At 49.6% G+C, this 20,552-nt stretch overlaps 2 protein-coding genes across 18 annotated transcripts; one reads left to right on the top strand and one right to left on the bottom strand.

Annotated features, from left to right (window-relative positions):
- The first annotated feature begins 971 nt into the window (after positions 1 to 971).
- Positions 972 to 17,965, top strand: Arhgap4 (Rho GTPase activating protein 4). Of its 13 annotated transcripts, XM_011247534.3 has the most exons (23): positions 980 to 1,154; positions 1,982 to 2,161; positions 5,441 to 5,648; positions 5,726 to 5,888; positions 6,098 to 6,160; positions 6,454 to 6,666; positions 7,609 to 7,737; positions 7,848 to 8,069; positions 11,581 to 11,682; positions 11,848 to 12,039; positions 12,134 to 12,218; positions 12,445 to 12,472; positions 12,674 to 12,776; positions 14,125 to 14,185; positions 14,271 to 14,348; positions 14,429 to 14,563; positions 14,659 to 14,764; positions 14,855 to 15,088; positions 15,163 to 15,236; positions 15,302 to 15,503; positions 15,831 to 15,923; positions 16,270 to 16,369; positions 17,354 to 17,786. In XM_011247534.3, the coding sequence occupies exons 3-23, from the start codon at positions 5,443 to 5,445 to the stop codon at positions 17,579 to 17,581; spliced, it is 2,817 nt and encodes a 938-aa protein (XP_011245836.1). In that variant the 5' UTR covers positions 980 to 1,154; positions 1,982 to 2,161; positions 5,441 to 5,442; the 3' UTR covers positions 17,582 to 17,786. The 13 variants fall into 13 exon arrangements, with proteins under 13 accessions (XP_011245840.1, XP_011245837.1, XP_011245832.1 ...); XM_011247530.2 differs by lacking the exon at positions 1,982 to 2,161 and having other exon boundaries at positions 977 to 1,154; positions 5,429 to 5,648; positions 17,354 to 17,954; XM_011247531.3 differs by lacking the exon at positions 1,982 to 2,161 and having other exon boundaries at positions 977 to 1,154.
- Positions 17,889 to 20,552, bottom strand: Avpr2 (arginine vasopressin receptor 2). 5 transcript variants are annotated; one of them, XM_006527756.4, is made up of 4 exons: positions 20,454 to 20,552; positions 20,049 to 20,242; positions 18,809 to 19,693; positions 17,889 to 18,648 (listed from the first exon to the last, which is right to left on the bottom strand). In XM_006527756.4, the coding sequence occupies exons 2-4, from the start codon at positions 20,071 to 20,073 to the stop codon at positions 18,443 to 18,445; spliced, it is 1,116 nt and encodes a 371-aa protein (XP_006527819.1). In that variant the 5' UTR covers positions 20,074 to 20,242; positions 20,454 to 20,552; the 3' UTR covers positions 17,889 to 18,442. The 5 variants fall into 5 exon arrangements, with proteins under 5 accessions (XP_006527819.1, XP_017173854.1, NP_062277.1 ...); XM_017318365.2 differs by having other exon boundaries at positions 18,809 to 19,690; NM_019404.2 differs by lacking the exon at positions 20,454 to 20,552 and having other exon boundaries at positions 20,049 to 20,215.

Here is a 20,552-nt window from a genome sequence, read left to right as displayed (position 1 = left end):
TCTTGCCTATCGCCCACAGTCTGTATACCCCAGGGCTTTCTCTCCAATGAACTAAAGACAGATGGCTTGTCACCTGCCTCCTGCCTTCCTAATTGACTAGAAGAGCCTGCTGTGGTTGTGCACATATGCAATCCTAGCCCTTGGGACAGAGGCAGAGTTTGAGTCCAGCCTGGATTGTGTAAAGCCAACCAGGGCTACAAAGTGAAGCCTTGTGAATGAGACAAAACAAAACATGACAAATTAATAAGTAGATCTTGCCTTATGACTTAGAGTTGATGGGGGTGAATAAAATCACCATCATCCTTGGATAAAGGAGGCAGTAGGAGTTGTTTCTAGGCTGGTTCAAAGCCCCCACTGGTATAGGTCCCTACAGGTGCAAGATGGAAGGGAAAAGAGACAAAAATAATCTCTTCCGGCAGCAGGAAGTGGTAACTACCTATGGGGAAATGAGGCTAGTTCTTTCCTTTGGGGCTGAGTAGAAGGGGAACTGTAGCTGAACCCCGCTCCCTCCCCCTCAGGGGGCCCAGGGAGAGCATAAGCCTACAACTTCCCATTCAGCTGTCTGAACTCCCATAGGCCTCACTATGGGCTATGACTCTGGAAGGAGGGTGGCATCTGATGTCCAGGAAGGCTTCAGAGGCAGACCACCTAGGAGCCTGGAGCAGCTATGGTGCCATTGTCCATTAGTATTGAGGGCTAGTGGCCATAGGGGTGTTGTCTGACAATGGGAACCACAGATAGGTTTCTGCAGATAATGAGGAACAGCAGCAGGTGGTCCCAGACATGTTGAGGTTGTCTTGCATTGCTGCTTTATGTTGACTCTTTGGGCTCAAGGTATCTAGGTAGAGGAGCAACTTGTCTCAAGAGAGATGAGCCTGAAAAGGGGTGCCTAGACTTTCAGAGGCCCACCCGGGCAGTGCCAGGTCCAAGTCGCCCCGCCCCTCCGGGGACTGTGCTGGGGGCGGGGCTGGCGGGGCGGGGCCCGCGGAGGGTGCTGGCCTTGGCGCCCCTAGTCCCTGCACTTGGCGGTCTCGCCTCGCTTCCGCGTGGGAGCATTGGGACTCGAAGTCGCGAACGGCCTTGGGCCATGGCGGCGCACGGGAAGTTGCGGCGGGAGCGGGGGCTACAACCTGAGTATGACGCACAGGTCAAAGGTGAGAGGGTGCTTTAGTCCTGGTTTACAGGGGAGACCCCAAGTGTCCGCTGCTGATCTCAGGGGTGCCTGGAGCAGGGTGGAGAAGGGAGTCCAAGCCCTGCTTCTTGAAGCCTCTTTGGCCTCAACTGCCTGCCCAAGCCCTCCCTCTCGCCTCCTTAGCCAACTTGGGTCGCCTGTTGCTCACTCAGGCAGCAATGACTGTGGTAGCCCGAGGGAAGGACAGACTGAGAGGGTGGCTTTCTAGTTGGAGTATAATGGGCCACTTTGACTTTGTTGGTAGCCTGACACCTCACTCTTAACACCACTAGAATCTATGAATTCTTAGCACCTTCACCTCCCTTTGGCACTGTATTAGCTTGCAGGTTTAGGGTGGTTGGTCTTGGGTCAAGCTAGGAGACTGAATATGGGTTAGAGAAATTCAACTGGGATGGCTTTACAGCCTTAGGCTATTAGACCTCTGGATTTGGGCAAACACTTCTATGCAAATCACATGCAAATGAGCTTTGTGAGTTCTTTGCTGACAGCTTCATTTCTTCAGGGTGTGGTAGGTAACTCTTTCACAGGAAAGGAGGCAGTGTCTAACCTCCCTCACCCCCACCCCCACCCCCACTTGCTTGTTGCTTCCAGATATCTTGGCTCTCTTCCTATTTCCAAAGACTTTGGATACAAACACAGTGACTTACCTGTCACAGAGCACAATGGCTCATAAGAGAAGAAATAATATGATCCTTGGAGTTTTCCAACCTGTAGATGAAATTCCAATGTACTTATTTGGTGCAAGCAACTTATAACAAAGTGTATCTTCATGATGTGTTGCTGTTATAGTGGAGAGCATAACTGCCTTTGAAAGTTTGACCCAGACCTCCTCATCTTGGTGTCCAGAGGCAGCTTGAGGTGATTGCAGAGGGTGAGCCAGCAGATGGAGACAATGATTCCATCCTACTTCCTCAAAATGTCCTGAAGCCTAAGGACCTTGAAATGTCTTCAGTCAGCAAACACAGGCCGGTTAGTTCCCATCAAGAGAAATTGGAGTTTGGCCCTAGAATATCTTTTAAATGGCCCTTGCTCACTCAGGGTGTTCAGCCTTTGTGGCTATTATTTCTCACCAGCCTCCCTCAAAAGAAAGTCTTCCAATCATGCTGGAACAGGGGCACTGTTTTGGCACTCTAATTTCTAAAAGGTCGCATAGTCGTGGTTTGGAGGACAATGCATTCTGCTTTGCTGGTCAGCAGAAGTGAGAGTGAATGCCTGGCTCACAGGAAGTGCTAGGGGGCCTGGGTCCCAGCTTTGCAATGCAAATATGCAGGATTTCTCACTCTTTTTTGTCAACTGTTTGTTTGTTTGTTTGTGTGAGTAGGATTGGAGCTTGGTATGTACAGCAGGATAGTATTGAACTCATTATTTTATTCAGGCTGGCCTGGAACTTGCAACATCCCCTGCCTCAAACTTCCAGGGCTAGGAATGACAAGCATATGCCATCACACCCAGATTTTTTTTTTTTACTACATCTATTTTGCTGCAGCCTCTGTGACTCCCTTATTGTATATGAGAGAAGCAGTCCTTGCCCTTCTGAGGTTCACAGGTCTGAGGAGAGAAAAGCAGTAAACAACCAAGTGCACAGCTGATTTCATGTATGATAATAGCCACTACAAAGGACAACCAAGGTCCCAAGAGCACACTGGGGCTAGACAAGGGCCAGAGCTTGGTTGGGGATCAGGGTTTTTTGAGCTGAGATCTGAAAGCTCTGCTACAACCTGGAGTCTTGGAACAGCAGTTTCCTGCCTTCTGTGGACCTCAGATGCAGTTGGCTTGTAATCTATAGCTCTTTGACAGCAGCTGGTGTGCATGTTCGGAAGCAGAACTGCTATTGCTGTTACTGGAGAATCCACACAATAGTGTGATCTGCTGGTGCACTCAGCATTGTGCAGCTCTAATAGGTCCCTCCATGAGTAGCAAGCACATCCCTTCTGGAACACAGGACAGGCACTGTAAGGAAGGGCCTGTTGGGTCCTCTTGGGACCCTACTTGAACTTTAATTGCCATTCTTTAAACCCTGTTATTCTCATTTAGTGGAGATTTCCCCGATAGAAGTCAGCACTCATCCTAGCGAGTGGCTGGCACAGCCCACTTCAGAGACAGGAGACTGGTGGCAGTAACACTTGGTATTGTGGGCTCTGCTTTGCATTGGCTTCGGTGTTAGGAGTTTCCATACATACACACCAGTTCCCATCTGCCTAACTTGTACCCTTAATGGAAAATTAGCAATTTCAATGACCTGGTTAAAGGTGATCCCCAAAATCCACCCCCAAGGGAGTCCAGTGGGTGGTATAAAAGGCTGATGAGTGGGCCGTGCATGCAGCTGGAGAAGTCGGTATTACCATAGAGTGGAGTCTGAGAGCAGGCAGAAGACATACTGAGAAAGGAAATCAGATAGGAAGATGGGAGGTCTGGATAGGAAATACCTAACAAGGCTTTTCATCTCATAGCTCCAGGAAAGTCACTGTCAGGATAGAAGTCCACCCATTCTGATTTCTTTACAGGGGGTTTCTTTGAATAGATACTCCTGGGTCTTACCTTTCAGACTTGCTCTCTGAGTCCCAATGTCCACCATCTTTTCCTTAGACAAGTGAAATGTAGTAGCTGCTCCTTGGGCTCTATACAGTAGCTAGAGGGACCCTGAAAATGAAATGAGACCACTGTTTGGCTTATATCTCCTTGGGCATCCAGATGAGCATTCTAGACCACAAGCTTTAGGTCATCTGCTCCCTCCCAGATTCCTCCCACTTGCTTTTCGTATATATACTTTTAAAAATATTTTCTCTCTCTCTCTCTCTCTCTCTTTTGTTTTGTTTTTCGAGACAGGGTTTCTCTGTGCAGTCCTGCTATTTATTTATTTTTATGGATGAGTGTTCTGTCTGCATGCCAGAAGAGGGCATTGGAAATTATTATAGATAGTTGTGAGCCACCATATGGTTGCTGGGAATTGAACTCAGGACCACTGGAAGAGGTGCTTTTGTTTTTGTTTTTGTTTTTTTTGGGGGGGGTTGTTGTTGTTGTTGTTTTGAGACAGGGTTTCTCTGTATAGCCCTGGCTGTCCTGGAACTCACTTTGTAGACCAGGCTGGCCTCGAACTCAGAAATCCGCCTGCCTCTGCCTCCCGAGTGCTGGGACTAAAGGTGTGCGCCACTACCGCCCGGCTTGGAAGAGGTGCTCTTAACTGCTGAGCCATCTTTATAGCCCCTTGTATACTTTTTTAAAAGGCAGTGTCTTGTGTAGCCTAGGATAACCTCAAGCTCACAGTGAAGCCAAAGATGATCTTGAATTCTGATACTCTTGCTCCTACTTCTTGAGTATTGAGATTATAGTACACCACTACACTTGGCCCATGTGTCCATCTTATAAGTACCCATTGCTCCTGGCCATTCTACCATGGCTCTTTTCCCATGCTGTCTGTCTCCCACTATGGTCCCTGCTCCAGAGGAACAGGGACTGTGTCTAGAATATGCCTGGAATGAAATAGATACAAAATCACATTGCACTAAATGAAGGGATCAAGTAATGTCCTGTTTTGAGGATATAGTTGAAGACCTGTTTGTTGTTCATATCCTGTTTACCAGAAGCCGAGACAGTGTGCCTTATGTATTCTATGTAATGGGGTGTGGGTTGTGGTGCTCATATGAGCCCTTGGTCTGGGAGATGGGGACACACTAGTGCTAGAGCTTGCAGGTTAGGCAGCTTTTGCTTTAGATATGGGTGAGGTAAGAAGTATTACCAAATCAGGCTAGAGATAAGATGTCAAAAGCCCTGTGGTAGTATGGGGCCACCAGCTATGACTCCCCTGTAAGATAGAGGGAAAAGTCTTGGGGTGGGTAACTGTCAGTAGAAACAACAGGCAGAAAACTTAGTCCAGCCCCTTCTGTCCCTTCACTTATCAACACTTGGCCATGGCTCTTACTATGGAACAGGTTTGACCTGGCCTGAAGTCTCTCCAGCTTGGTGGAGTACCACAGCAGTCCTGCCCCTGAGCAGCTGCTTGTGTTTGTACAGAAACCACAGTCCAGAGTTCTCTGCCTTAGGGCCCTTCCCAAGTGCACAGGGGCTTCTGAACCTGAGTACTTTCCTTCGGGGCACACTTCTGTTCTTTGCTCTAGCTTTTAGCTCAGTCAGGTGCCAGGGAGCCTTTGGTGTAGACAGGTTGTCTGTCTCTGCATCTCCTATGTCTTTCTGGTCTGGTTGGTTCACGGCTTGCATGTCTGCCCGCCCTAAACCAAGGTCCCCTTGCAGAGATGCGCTGGCAGTTGAGTGAGCAGCTTCATTGCCTGGAGCTTCAGGGAGAGCTTCGGCGGGATTTGCTGCAGGAGCTAGCTGAGTTCATGCGGCGCCGGGCGGAGGTAGAACTGGAGTATTCTCGGGGCCTGGACAAGTTGGCTGAACGCTTTACCAGCCGCAGTGGTCGCCTTGGGGGCAGCAGCCAGGAGCAGCAAAGCTTCCGGTAGGTACCACACTAGCAGTAGTGCCTTGCAGGTCCTGAGACCTAGGCTCCTTGGTCTGAGTTCTCCTCTGCTACAGGAAGGAGCCGACTCTCCTGTCACCCTTGCACTGCTGGGCTGTGCTGCTGGAACACACTCGGCAGCAGAGTCGGGAAAGTGCTGCCCTCAGTGAGGTGCTGGCTGGGCCCCTGGCACAGCGCCTAAGTCACATCAGCGAAGATGTGGGACGTATTGTCAAAAAGGTAGGGTCTGTGGAAGGGCTCAGAATCTAACCGGAAAAAAAAAAAAAAGCACATGGGGATCTATCTGTGGTTGAGAGGCATGGGAGGCCAGGTGGAAATTGTAGTCCAAGGTCGTCTCATCCCAATCTGAGGTGGGATGAGTTGTCACAGGATGCTGGGAGGCATTAAGTAGAGGGATGCTATGGTCACACATTCCCCTTCATCTCTAGAGCAAGGACCTGGTGCAGCAGTTGCAGGCTGAGCTCCTGGAAGTGGTCTCAGAACTCCAGACAGTAAGCAGGACCTGCTGTCTACTAACAACAGGAAGCAGGAACAGCTGCTGCAAGCCATTGCATCTCCCAATCAGGCTCAAAAAATGGATGCTCATGGGAGACCTGAGTCTTTAGTCTGGGGGGCAACAGGCATGGGCCCCTCTATGCTCTGAGAACAGAGTAGTTAAATAACAACACACTTAGGTGAAATGGCCCAAATTTCAGATCTGAATCTTGGGGGCGCTAAGTGGGGCTGAGGGACTCTTCTTAGTCATGACCTTCAGCAGGGCTACTTTGCCTGGGCCTCCCTGCAGACCAAGAAGATGTACCATGTGTACCACTCAGAGAGCATGAATGCTGAGACTAAACTTCGGGAAGCGGAGCGGCAAGAGGAGAAGCGGTCAGGCAGGAGTGCCTTATCCACCACCACTACTACTTCTGCCACCACCACCACTACTACCACCACCGTTGAGACAGGGCCCCACCGAAAGAGCTCTCTCAAGAAAGGAGGGCGGCTAGTGGAGAAGGTGGGCCTGGAAGGCAATGGGCCTCCTGTCTCTGTCCATCTCTGATAGCTCTGGCCCCTGGCCTTTGTCCTTACAAAGGACAGCTTGGCTGTCCCTGGAGCAAAAAAGAGTAGGAGAAGAGTCATAGGCCTCCAGCAAGGTTCTTCCTGGTCAGACCTGAAGGCTCTGGGATATAGAAAGACAATGGCAGCATTAGGTTACAGATGCTTCAACAGACCTAAAAGATGGGGAAAGACAACCACAGGGCCATGACAGATGATTCTATCACACCATGCTCCAAGCTTGTCCCACAGCCTTGCTGAAGCAGAGAGCTATAGTACTCTAAGTCTAGAGAACTTTTTCCTACTAGCTTCTAAGGTTTTAAGGGCACAAGAACTCAGGATGAGTGACTGGGTGCCATTCCTCAAGAAGAAGCATTCAAGGGGACCCCTTGGAAAGAGTGGGGAGGCGCCCATGCTAAGTAGGGTTGAGGACAATGACTTTTGTTCTGTGTCATCCCTATGTGGAGCCTAAGTGGCTTTGTCATACATCCTCCTAGCTCTTATCTCCATCATGGAGTCTACATATGGATGCCTTTTACTTAATCATCTGTTTCCATGTGACCTGATTCCACTTTGGAGAATGACAGTGAGGCATGTTGGGGACTCAAACCAAGGCAAGGGCAGTGGGTGGCAGGGAGGGGGATCAGCTCTTGCCAAGAGATCAAAAGTAGCCAGTGAAGAGCTAAGGAGTTGAGATAGGTTATGGGGATTGAGTGGGAGACTACACAGTAAGGCTGAGCACTGAGTGCACCAATGGCAGAGTAAAGAAGTTCATATATTAAGCATGAACTTAATACCTGCGGCACATTGGGCATGCTTGTCTGTAGAGGGAATGAGAAAATGTGGAGATAAGAGTGGTCTCTAAGTGAGTGACCCTGGTGTGCCTTGGTGTCTTGAGCAGCGTCAGGCCAAGTACTTGGAGCATAAACTTAAGTGCACCAAGGCCCGAAATGAGTACCTGCTCAGCCTGGCCAGTGTCAATGCCGCCATCAGCAACTACTACTTACACGATATCTTGGATCTCATGGATGTGAGTTTTGTGTGGGCAAGCAGGTGGGGCTATGGTAACTGGAGCTTAAAAGCTTGGAGTCCTTGACTCTGGTTCCAGGGCCACAACAGTGTCTGCTTGCTTCTTCCCAGTGCTGTGACACAGGTTTCCATTTGGCCCTGGAGCAGGCCCTCCGGAGCTACACAGCTGCTGAGAGCCGTACCCAAACCTCCCAGATGCAGGGCTTAGGCAGCCTGGAAGAGGCTCTGGAGGCTTTGGATCCTCCAGGGGACAAGGCCAAGGTGCTTGAGGTTCATGCCATGGCCTTCTGTCCCCCTCTACGTTTTGAATACCAGCCCCATGAAGATGATGAGGTGAGGGTTAGTTTATTACACCCACTACTGCTACCCTTAAGGACCAAGCATTTCAAAGGGTTTCATGGTCTCTGGACTTCATGTTACTGTGGGTCAGTCACATTTACATTTCCCTAAAACAAAACAAATTCCAGGATGCTAAAAGTTCTTTTTTTCTCAGTCCTCCATTCCATAGCCTCTGGCCCATTAGAACACTTTTCTGTGGCAGCTCACTCATGGGACTGCCCTCAAACACAGTGCAACCATCACAACAATCCAAATGTTCACTATGACTATCCATATACTATACATTGAAAACTGTTCTTAGCCATGTACTTGTCCATGCCTGTTATCCTAGTACTGGGAAAACTAAGGCTGGAGGATTATCCTAAGTGTAAGGCTAGCCTGGGCTATATAGTGAAATCCCCAGCTTAGACTTCTGTGTAAAAACCCGTCTACAAACAGAGAAACTGACAACAGCAAAAAAAATTCATAACAAACACTTGGGAAGAAATACAGCATGTAGCATCATTTCTAATTAGATGTCTGTACTCATCCCAGGAGCTTTTAGGATAGTCTTTCTCCTCTGATGTAAAATTCCATGATGCTTTGCCTTGGAGATCTATTTTCCTTCTTGGTGCTAAGCAATGAGTGTACCTGTCTGCTTTTGAGGCTCTTGGGTTCCTTTGATATCCTCCTCTTCCTTCTACTCTTAACCCCCCCCCAACCTGCCTTGTAATTAGATTTCACAGGTTGATTGATTCTCTAATTTCTTTCTGCTTTCCCTTTTCTGTTTCCCAACTCTATTAAAGATTTCTTTTTGAAATCTCTTCCAACTCTTTGCTGAATTAAAAATAAATTCACTAATGGGCAGTGATGGTGTACACCTTTAGTCCCAGCACTGGGAGGTAGAGTCAGACAGAAATAAGTCTGTCTGTCTGTCTCTCTCTCTCTCTCTCTCTCTCTCTCTCTCTGTGTGTGTGTGTGTGTGTGTGTGTGTGTGTGTGTATGCATCTGTATATAAGTGCCTACAGAAGTCAGAAGAAGCCATTGGATATCTTGGACCTGGATTACAGGTGGTTATGAGCTGCCTGTTTGCTGGGAACCAAACTCTTCTGTGTTCTTCTGCAAAAGGAGTAATCACTTCTAACCTCTGGGCGTCTCTTCAGCCTCCACTATGTCTGCTTTGAAATAGATCATTATTTTAAAAAATTTAAATTATGTGTGTGTAAATATATATAATGCCTAACGTGTGTGTGTACCTGTGAAGATCAGATGAGGGCAGTAGATCACCTGGAACTAGAGTTACAGGTAGTTGTGAGCCACCTAACATGGGTGCTGGAAACTGAACTCAGGTCCTTTGGGTGAACAGCAAGTGCTCTTAACTGCTAAACCAGCTTTCTAGCCCAATAGATCACATTTTTTTAATTGATAAAAATAAAATTTATGCCAGGCAGTGGTGGCACACGCCTTTAATCCCAGCACTTGGGAGGCAGAGGCAAGTGGATTTCTGAGTTTGAGGCCAGCCTGGTCTACAGAGTGAGTTCCAGAACAGCCAGGTCTACACAGAGAAACCCTGTCTCAAAAAACCAAAAATAGGGGCTGGTGAGGTGGCTCAGTGGTTAAGAGCGCCGACTGCTCTTCCGAAGGTCCGGAGTTCAAATCCCAGCAACCACATGGTGGCTCATAACCATCCGTAACGAAATCTGATGCCCTCTTCTGGATTATCTGAGGACAGCTACAGTGTACTTACATATAATAAATAAATAAATCAAAAAAAAAAAAAGAATTCCTGCACAATTACTAATATTGCCTGTAAAGGTTGCCGACATAGAGACAATATCTCTTTAAAAAAAAACAAAAATAAAATAAAATAAAATTTATTATTTCTGATATTTTCAAGTGCAAGGTTCAGTGCTGTTAAAGTACATTTACACTCCTATGGGGCTGTCACCCTATCTATTTTCTTTTTCTTTTTAAATTTTATTTTATTTTTAATTTAATTTTTACACTCCATATTCCATTCCCCTCCTCCCCATCCACCCTCTGTCTGCTCCACATCCAGCACCTCCTCCCCACCCCCCTGTCTCCACGTGGATGCCCCCACCCCCACCCACCTGACCTCGAAACTCCCTGGGGCCTCCAGTCTCTTGAGGGTTAGGTGCATCATCTCTGAATGAACACAGACCTGGAAGTCCTCTGCTGTATGTGTGTTGGGGGCCCTCAGCTGGTGCATGCTGTCTGGTGGTCCAGTGTTTGAGAGATCTCAGGGGTCCAGATTACTTGAGACTGCTGATCCTCCTAGAGGATCGCTTTTCTCCTCAGCTTCTTTCAGCTTTCCCTAATTCAACAACAGGGGTCAGCTGCTTCTGTCCATTGGTTGGGTGCAAATATCTGCATCTGACTCTTTCAGCTGCTTGTTGAGTCTTTCAGAGGGCAGTCATGCTATGTTCCTTTTTGTGAGTGCTCCATAGCCTCAGTAATAGTGTCAGGCCTTGGTACCTCCTCTTGAGCTGGATCCTACTTTGGGCCTGTTGCTGGACCTTCTTTTCTTCAGGCTCCTCTCTATTTCCATCCCTGTAATTCTTTCAGACAGGAACAATTATAGACCAGAGATGTGACTGTGGGATGGCAACCCCATCCCTCACTTGATGTCCTGTCTTCCTGCTGGAGGTGGACTCTATAAGTTCTCTCTCCCTACTGTCAGGCATTTCATCTAAGGTCTCTCCATTTGAGTCCTGGGAGTCTCTCACCTCCCAGGTTTCTGATGCATTCTGAAGGGTCCCCCAACCTTTTATTTCCTGAGGTTGCCTGGTTACATTCTTTCTGTTGGCCCTCAAGGCTTCAGTCTTTTTCCCTAACCCAATACCAGATCAGGTTCCCCTCTCCCCTGCCCCCATCCACTTTCCCTCCCATTTGTCCCAAATAAATACTTAGGATTGCATTCCTGTCCTTCCAGCTTTTGGAGGAACCCACTATCCTGCTACCTCTGTGAACTTGGCTATAGCACTGACACATAAAGGACTTTCCCAGTAGTGGCCTTATACAGCATTTGTCTTGTAGGGACTACCTCATTTTTTTCTTCCTTTCTTTTTTTTTTCTTTTTGGTGTGTGTGGGGCATGGAGGGGAAAGGGGCTTCTCTGTGTAGATTTGGCTGTCCTAGGAACTAGCTCTGTAGACAAGGATGGCTTCACACTTAGAAATCCTCCTGCCTCTGCCTGCACTGGGATTAAAGGCATAAGCCAGACACCACTGACTGGCTTCTTTTTTAACATGACACATATTTTATGTGTTCCTTTGTATTGGTATTTGAGGCTTACTGATTGATACAAATGTTATTCTTAGCTGAAACTGTAATTCAGTTGGGAGGGTGCATGCTCTAATCCTTTAGTTCTATCCCTAGCAGTCCATAAACCTGGCATGGTGGTGAATGCCTGTCATCCCAGCACTCAGGAGTTAGAGGCAAGCAACGGAAATGCGTCCTGAGCTCTGCTCTGACCTATTCCTCATCCCTGGTACTGTCCGCTACAGGTGGCCGAGGTCCTGATTGAGATGGAACTGTGGGATGAGATTTTGCCCAGAGCTCAAAACATTCAGAGTCGCCTGGACCAAAAGACCATCGAGACAGAAGAGGCACGATGGCTCAGCCCGGGATGGGGACAGGCCCTAGAGTCTTCTCTCAGCTTCAGCTGCCCTGAAAGTTCCTTCCTAGCTGGCAATAGCTTTCCTCTTTCTGAAGATTTAGACTTTGTTCCTCCCATACTCTCCTGACTTACTGCCCTGGCACTGTCCCCTCAGGTGAATAAGACACTGAAGGCAACACTTAAGGCTCTGCTAGAGGCGGTGGCATCAGAGGATGGGGACATACTGGACTCTTTGCAGGCCAGCCCCTCCACTGAGTCCCTCAAGTCTACAAGCTCGGACCCAGGCACCCGACAGACAGGCCGTAGACGGAACCAGCAGCAGGAGACAGAAACCTTCTATATTACGGTGGGGCTGGACAGGTGGGACAGGGCCACAAAGGGCAGCACAGAGAAAGGGGGCTGAGTTGAGGTTGAAATTAGGGGCTCTTTGGGTTTCCCAGAAGCTGCAGGAATATCTGAGTGGCCGGAGCATCCTTTCCAAGCTGCAGGCCAAGCATGAAAAACTTCAGGAAGCCATACAACAAGGTGGGTCCCATTCCAGGCATACCCTCTCTGGGGCCCAAAGCTTCCCTTTCCTCATCCCTCTGATCTAGCCCATGCTCCTCTCTGACCAGAGAGGTTGTTTGGCATGCAGGAACTAACCCAGTGTAGGTCATTGGATTATCCTGAACTTCCAGTCTAAGCCTCTTCTCTCTGGGGTTTATTGAAGCTTTACAGCCTGAGAGACAAAAAAATATTTTCTCCTCTCCAGGTAACAAGGAAAAGCAAGAGACATCTCGGTGAGTCCTTCATGGGGTGCTGGCCTATTCACAGGTTCCCCAACTCCCTGTTCTTGCTGCACAACTCTAGTTCTACTGCCAGCACCCTGTGGCCCTAACACCCCAATTTGTCTAGGAGGTTCAGGGCCTGTGGCATGGGATAGGGATGGAGAGACTTCTCCATGGCTTGTTCCCCTAAAAGGCAGTTTCCATTCATCTTAGGACCCAGTGCACAGAGAGAAAATTCCACAAGAGCCATCCCCCCCATCCTAGATTCCAGTATAATCAGAGACTTTTTGGAGGTGATCTGGAGAAGTTTATCCAGGTACTTGTTTTGTTCTACACTCCAGCTCATTAGAGACCATTCCTGTCCCTTCTTGTCTTTCTCCAGCTTTGGTGGCCCAAGCAACTGCCTAATCTCAGTGTTCTCTAGTCCCAATCTTGCTGGGTGGATCTCAGGTGTTCCTTCCTGCGCAAGCTATTGCCAGCCTTGCTGAGGTCTCTGTGCTTCCTTGTGGCCTCTACCAATTAAAGGAAACTCTGTTTGTTTGTTTGTTTGTTTGTTTCTTTTTTTTTTTAAGAGACAGGGTTTCTCTGTGTAGTCCTGGCTGTCCTGGAACTCACTTTGTAGACCAGGCTGGCCTCGAACTCGGAAATCCACCTGCCTCTGCCTCCTGAGTCCTGGGATTAAAGGCGTGCGCCACCACCGCCCGGCTGTTTGTTTGTTTCTTATTGTTGGTCTTTGCTTCTTGTTTTTTGAGACAGAGTCTCACTCTGTAGACCAGTCTGCCCTCAAACTCACAGAGATCAGCCTGCCTCTGCTTCCCAAGTGTTGGGATTAAAGGGTATGCCACCATATCCAGTTTTAAAGGAAACACTTAAGGAACTCAGAAAACCTGGGGCTGTAACACTTTTAGCGATGAGATGTTGAGAGTTCTCCCCTATGATTAGGATCAGCACAAGATGCTTATAGGCCATACTTCCGGCCCAAATTTTGTCAATTCTAAACAGAAAATAAAAAAGGAATGCAGCTGAGATCTGAAAGAACTAGGTTATGGTGGTGCAGCCTGTAATCCTAGCACTTTGGGGGTGGATGATCAGGAGATCAAGGCTAGCCTCAGCTACACAGCAAGTTTTAGGCCAACCTAAGGTTAATGAGGGGCTGTCTCAAAGGGGAGGAAGGGAAAAAACCTCAGTGTCATTTGCAAATATGTCATGTACCTAGAGCATTCATAAGAATCAGAAATTTAAATGAACAAATATAAGTTTTGCAGTGCTCTTTGAAGGGCAACATCTGGATTTTTTTGGTTTTTGGTTTTTGTTTTTTTTGTTTTTTGAGACAGGGTTTCTCTGTATAGCCCTGGCTGTCCTGGAACTCACTTTGTAGACCAGGCTGGCCTTGAACTCAGAAATCTGCCTGCCTCTGCCTCCCAAGTGCTGGGATTAAAGGCGTGTGCCACCATGCCCGGCAACATCTGGATTTTGACTACCTTATTACACTTGTAACAATTTGCATAAAAAAAAAGATAAAATGCCATGTCAATGTCACCAGCAAATCAGTTTCTTCACAGAAATTCCAATAAACTCCACTGTAACACTATTAGGAGAAAAGTGATAGAATAATAAGGGGTCTTGCTATATCCTAGTGAAATAAATGTGTTCTCTGTCCCCAGAGCTCAGGCCAACCTGTGCCCCTTGTGGTGGAGAGCTGTATTCGCTTCATTAATCTCAATGGTAAGTGTAGCTTATCTTCTGCCATGCTGGCACTGGGTATTTGTGGAGAAAGGGATTCTGCCTGTCAGCTCCTTGTCCTCCACAGGCCTGCAACATGAAGGCATTTTCCGGGTATCAGGTGCCCAGGCCAGGATCTCAGAGATCCGAGATGCCTTTGAAAGAGGTGAGGACTGATGGACAAATGTGGCAATGGCTTCAGTAGGCATAAGTAGTCTCCTCATTTTAGCATGTTACCCTCCACAGGGGAGGACCCTCTGGAGAAAGGCTGTACTGTCCATGACCTAGACTCAGTGGCTGGGGTACTAAAGCTGTACTTTCGGAGCCTGGAGCCCCCACTCTTCCCCTTGGACATGTTTAATGAGCTGCTGGCTTCAGCAGGTGAGCTCTGAGGCCAGCTAGGTAGGAGAGCCACCCCTTAGTGCAATTGAATACAGCTTTACTCAGTCTGCTCTCTTGGGCTGCCTTGGCCACAGAACTGGAAGTTGTGGGTGAGCGAGTAGAGCCTGTGAGCCATCTGCTATTCAAACTACCCAGACCTGTGCTAGTGGTCCTACGCTATCTCTTCACCTTCCTCAACCAGTGAGTACTTCTGGGGAGCCAGTTGGCTGTTGGGATTGGAGGGGTCACTAGTGCTGGAGTTCCCTGCCTGTGATCTTCGTGTTTCCCCAGCCTGGCCCAGTACAGTGATGAGAACATGATGGACTCCTACAACCTGGCTGTATGTTTTGGGCCTACACTGTTGCCTGTGCCTGCTGGGCAAGACCCAGTAGCCTTGCAAGGCCGAGTGAACCAGCTGGTCCAGACCCTTATCCTGCAACCAGCACGGATTTTCCCACCTCCAGCCATGCTGCCAGGCCCCATCTATGAGAAATGCATGGCACCACCTTCTGCCAGCTGCCTGGGGTATGCTTGGGGGCTTCTTGGGGCAGAGGGAGTCTAGTGGAGGCAAGTTTGTCTTACTTTGCTTGAAACATCAGGGATGGCCAGTTGGAGAGCCTCATTGGGGAGCCAGAGCTGGAGTTGAAAACTGGGACCACAGCTCAGGAGGATGGTGAGAAAGGAGCAGGGAGACGCTACCCCATCTTTTTCCTGTGTACCTACTCTACCCTCAGCCAGACCCTCTCTTTCCCATAGACCAGGAGGGAGTTTTGGAGGCTGTGGCCTGCTTTGCCTACACTGGTCGTACGGCCCAGGAGCTGACATTCCAGCGAGGGGATGTGCTGCGATTGTATGCTCGGGCATCAAGTGACTGGTGGCGAGGGGAGCATGCTGGTGTGCAGGGGCTCATTCCCCATAAGTACATCACACTTTGTGAGGGGTGAGTGAGCTATAGCCCTAGGGAGGGTCCCATTGTATCTGCCTTGGATCTCCTGAGTGGTGGTATTCATGGTTGCTTTTTAGCTCCTACTGGGTATAGATCTTCAGGCTTTCTTCCTTCTGGAAGTAGCTGCTGTCATTCAGACATCTCAAACAGGACTTGTTATAACCCAAGTTGCTGCCCTCCCCAACCCCAAGCCAGAGTTTATGGGTCTTGGTTGGGCTCAAGAACAATCATTCTCAACTCCTTTGATTGAGGCAGGGGCCACTGGCCTCCAAACTCCAGCCAGGAAAGAGTCCAAAGTAAGCCAGTCTTTTCCTTGCCCAGGGATGAGAAGCAGATGGCTGGTTCAGGACTACAGGCCATGGGGGAATCTGTGAGCCATCCAGAGGGCTTCCTGACGTTGGAGTTTGCCAACCGGTAAGCCAGGTGAAGGCAGGCCTTTGGGAAAACTCCTCAGAGGGTTCTTCTTGACTTGTGTGCTGTTAGAAGCAGCAGGCATAGTGGGCCAGAGGCTACCTACACTGCTAAGCTTGAGGGTGTGGGCTCAGGCTTTAGTCACATGGGATTGGAGGAGTTGTTGCATAAAAGTCACTAAGTGTAGATAGAACAGAGTCAGCCTTTTTGTAACTTGGAGAGGTTCTAGAAGAGTTTGAGGACTATGGAGGCTCATCCTTTTCCTTGACTATATCTAAGATGGGCACTGCCAGCTTGGGTCAAGGATTTCCTAGGGCCATTGCCAATCTTTTTTATCTCTGCTTTGTAGGTTGGAACTAGGCACCCCACCTGAGGCTTTGGGCCCCTCTAGGCACAGACGACCCTGTTTAGTCCCTACCTCCCCTGAAGGACATGTGGAAATGGATAAGGTAAAAGCCAGGACTGGCTATGGAGCCAGCAGGGGGCGCCTTTTCTACATGTTCTTTGCCCTCCCCAAGGTGAGGCTCATTGCTCCTACTCTCCTTGGTCCCAGTTACCACCTGTTACCAGACATGCAAGTCAAGTCACAATTTAGGGAGGAACATGGGGACAAGAGGAAAGAGACAGGGTGGCAGGGACAAGTGTAGGAGCACAGAGGCAAAGATGAGAGGGCAGATCATGAGCCCAGTTGTGGTATGGGACTCACAACATTCTTGAGTTAGAGAGAAGCCAGACTGTTTAGACTGATATGGGCAAGGAGCTCCAGGACAAACTTCAAGGCTGACACCTAGAGCTTAGCAAGCTAGGGAGAGTGAGGTGAGAGGACAAATGGTGGGGAAGGAGGAGGGGCAGCTGGCTGAGGAAACAAAATAATCTCAAAACAAGGCTCTGATGAGTGGTACAACTTAAGGAGTCCCCTTTATTCAGTGGGTTCTGTGAGACCCTATAGACTGAGCAGGAAAACCCTGAAGACTGTTACTAAGTCTGAGGAAGAATGGTCCCACTCCTAGGCCTAAGGATCCTAGGGCAGGCTGGTAAAAACACAGGAGCTAAAGCCTGGTAGCTGGAAGACCCAAGGGAAAACACTGACCCAGGAGTCCCTTGTATGTTTACAGCATCAGAGGCCATGGATAGAAGCTGTGGTGTCAGCCAGAGAAAAAGTAGGAGTAGAAAGAGGGGGAACCCAGGGCTCAAAGCTGCCCCCACCCTCCAGAACAAGACCAAGAAGTTACTATCCCACAAGTAACACTGAAAGTGACTAGAGGAAGGAAGGTGGAATGGAGTGGGGAAGGTGGTCTGGAGTCTCAACTGGTCCCTCCCATGACCCCTGGAGAGGGGGCCTAGCCTGGTCTAGCTAAGGTATGGTAGCCAAGGCCTTAGTTTGGAGATTGGCAGAAACTCACTGGGCACTCTCTGTTTTTCCTTTCTGCTAGGCTGTGGCACAGAACATGAATTCTGTGTTTAAGGAGCTCTTGGGAAAGACTGCTGTCCGCCAGGGCCATGGGTTAGCATCTACAGCCTCCCCGAGTCTAGGAACTCTGACGCCCCTGGCCTGCAGCAGCATCAGCAAAAACAAAGTCTTCTCCCGGGGACCTGGGGCTCCAATTTCCCCCTCAACCTCCCATCCCCAGGGTCCAGATTCAACTCGCAAGCCAGTCTGAGGCAGCTTACCTCCAGCAGCCACCACCAAGCCCACCATTCCACATAGGCCTATTGCTTCACCTCAGCCCTCTTCTAGGTCTCTTGGGAGGTAGCAAAGGAAGGAAGCTGGAGATGAGCTCCTCTTATGCCTTTGCTTGGAAGCCTTGGGCTGTGGCTGTGAAATATGGAAGTGGCAGTAATTCATAAAGACCCCATGTGCTGGTTGCTGTTGTAATAGCCTGTGCTGTTTGGGGGGCGCTGAACAGGTAGGGTGCAGGGCAACTCCCAGAGCCTGCACTGCTAGAGACCAGATGCCAAGACAGAAGGTTGACATGGAGCTGTTTATTTTCACCTGGGGACCTGCTCTCAAAAATACAGTCTTGGTTGCTTATATCACAGATTCCTGAACATAGGTATGTCTATGGGTGTGCGAATCTTTGTATTTCAGCTTCTGTGCCCACCATATACCTGGTCCAAGGAAATTTTTTCCATGTGGAAAATGAACTGCAACTTTTATTAGGGAGACAGACAGAGGGAGGAATGACAGGAAGGTCTATTGGTCCTATCCTGGTCCTTCTTCCAGCTCCCTGGGAGTCTTCCTCACCTGCAGAGTACTTGCCAGAATGGGAAGCCCAAGTGCCTCTGTTGCCTATTCTCCTCCTAGACCTTGAGGCATCTGTCCCAGTTGCTTCCCATGTCTGGCAACAAAGGAGCCAATGTTAAGGTTTCTTTACACCCTTCCTTCTTGTATACCTGGGGACAATGTCACCTAGGGAGGACCAAGGATAACCAAGGTACCCTTTCTTGGTACTCCCAGGGCCAACCCTAGATAGTCAGCTAAGCTACAATGGGTTTTTGAATAGAAAGAGCCCAGTAGCTACTCAGGAGGGTGTATCCTTCATCAGAGAGGAGCTGGCTGTGGCACAGGACTCATCTTGAGGACCCAGGCTGTGTGTGGTGTGCCTCTGAGCACAGCAAAGCAGGCTACGCAACTCCGAGGAGACACTGCTACTGAAGGAAGCATAGATCCAGGGGTTGGTACAGCTGTTAAGGCTAGCCAGCAGCATGAGCAACACAAAGGGGGGTCCTATGAAGAAGAGAGACCAGACTAGAACCAGGGTGTCCCTTGCTCACATTAGCAAGCCACAGGGACACCACATGCATAAAGGTAGCAAGTAGAGTATTTCAATGTGTTGGGGGAGCCCCTTACCTCCCCCACACCCAGCCTTAGTCACACCCACACCCACTTTCCAGAGGAGCTTCTGGATCCCACGCTGCCCACAGCTGCACAAGGAAGAAGGGTGCCCAGCACAGCACGTAGACAATCACAATCACCAGTGTCATCCTCACGGTCTTGGCCATGGCTGCTGATACATGGGCTCCCTCGCTGGGACTTCCTGTCCGGTGTCCTCTGCGGCGCCTCCCTGCCCTTTCAGATGGCCCTGGCACCAGACTGGCATGTATCTCCCGGAAGATAAGAACCTGGCAGGCAGCAATGCCTAGGGCAGGTGCCACAAACACCATCAAGGCGATCCAGGTGACATAGGCACGAAGGCCCCATGGCTCTGCAAATCGGGCCCAGCAATCAAATACCCCACTGCCATTTCCCACATCACGTTGAGCAAAGATGAAGAGCTGAGGCAGGCTGAGAAGGAGTGAGAAGGCCCAGGCCACCAGCACTGGCCTGTTCCAGCGAGCCCCACCTCCATGGCGGTATGCCAGCATAGGGCGGCAGATGGCGCGATGGCGGTCTAGTGTCATGGCCAGGATCATGTAGGAAGAGGCATACATGCCCACCATCTGCAGGTACTTGACGGCCCGACACAAGGCATCAGGGCCATGGAAGCGGTCGGTGGCATCCCAAGCCAGCTGGGGCAGCACTTGAAACAGAGCCACAGCCAGGTCAGCTAGGCACAAATGACTGATGAAGACGTGCATGGGTGCCCAGCGTCCACGCCGACCCCGTCGTATTAGGGCCCCAAGCACTAGGCCATTGCTCAAGGCCACAGCCACAAAAATTGTAGATAGCAGGGCCAGTTCAGCCCGGACTAACAGCGGGTCTCGGTCATCCAGTAGCTCCTCCTGGCTGCTGTTGCTGGGAGAGCTAGGGGACGAAAGGGCCCCAGGCACTGCTGGGCAAGGGTGAGGGACAAGGGACAAGTTAGTAGGGTGCTGTTTAGGCTCCCCAGAATGAGGATGTTCCGATGCCAGGGATGGTGTAGCTTGTGCAGCTGGCACCTTAAACCCTTGTCAGTCTTACTGCCTATTTCTTGGTTCCCAACAGAGGGGTCTCCTCAGGAGGTGTTTGGTTTGGAAGGCAGATAGTACCTGCCCTTCAGCCAACCCCTCCTGACAGCCCACCAGTCCACAAGAAAGGGAAATAGGTCTTTAGAAAAAGGGCCTGCTCAGCTTCATCAAATACACCTAGCCCACCTGGCTCACCCATATCAGGGGCGTTAGGATTTGAATGGCTGGAACCTTACTTACCAGACGTGGTAGACACCAGGATCATGGTGTGGTGGCTGATGATGAGCGGCACACCTGTCACAGGAGGCCAACTTAGTCTCCACTCAAGGGGCCAGTCCCACTGCCCAGGGTCACTGCACCAGATAGAGGTGCCAGGAGGCAGATGCCTTTCCGTAGGTGTGTTCACAGGATGGAGCTCCAGCCTGCATTTAGGCCTGGGCAGGGAATATAAAGAACAGTCAGAACAAACACACAAAGCCCAGTTCCATCCAGGCAGCTCACAATAATCAGACTGGTGATTAGGGATCAGAGGTAAACACTAAGGTCCTCCTGTCCAGACAGCATCTTGGATAGACCACCACTGAAGGGATAAAGACAGGACAAGACAGACCAAGTGTGTCTCAGAGCTCTTTTGTAGCCCCTTACCTGCTTCAGCTCCTAGGCTTCTGGGCACCTGGGCAGCAGCGTGAAGGTGGCCCAGCGCTCAGATCTGTTCTCCATTGTCGGCCCCGCCCCAACCAGCCT

The sequence above is a fragment of the Mus musculus genome, chromosome X (assembly GCF_000001635.26).
Source record: "Mus musculus strain C57BL/6J chromosome X, GRCm38.p6 C57BL/6J".
Taxonomy (NCBI): Eukaryota; Metazoa; Chordata; class Mammalia; order Rodentia; family Muridae; genus Mus; species Mus musculus.
Note: the sequence above shows the minus strand (reverse complement) of the source record. Positions and strands in the feature narration are given on the sequence as shown.

What these genes read in the sequence shown, in the direction of transcription:
- Avpr2 (XM_006527756.4), bottom strand. Translation starts at nt 20,073, where the DNA reads ATGATCCTGGTGTCTACCACGTCTG. An exon ending in CCTGGTGTCTACCACGTCTG is followed by an intron (nt 19,694 to 20,048) that starts GTAAGTAAGGTT and finishes ACCCTTGCCCAG; the next exon opens with CAGTGCCTGGGGCCCTTTCG. An exon ending in TCCAGAAGCTCCTCTGGAAA is followed by an intron (nt 18,649 to 18,808) that starts GTGGGTGTGGGT and finishes TCTTCTTCATAG; the next exon opens with GACCCCCCTTTGTGTTGCTC.
- Arhgap4 (XM_011247530.2), top strand. Translation starts at nt 1,088, where the DNA reads ATGGCGGCGCACGGGAAGTTGCGGCGGGAGCGGGGGCTACAACCTGAG. An exon ending in CAGGAGCAGCAAAGCTTCCG is followed by an intron (nt 5,649 to 5,725) that starts GTAGGTACCACA and finishes CCTCTGCTACAG; the next exon opens with GAAGGAGCCGACTCTCCTGT. An exon ending in CAGAAACCTTCTATATTACG is followed by an intron (nt 12,040 to 12,133) that starts GTGGGGCTGGAC and finishes TGGGTTTCCCAG; the next exon opens with AAGCTGCAGGAATATCTGAG.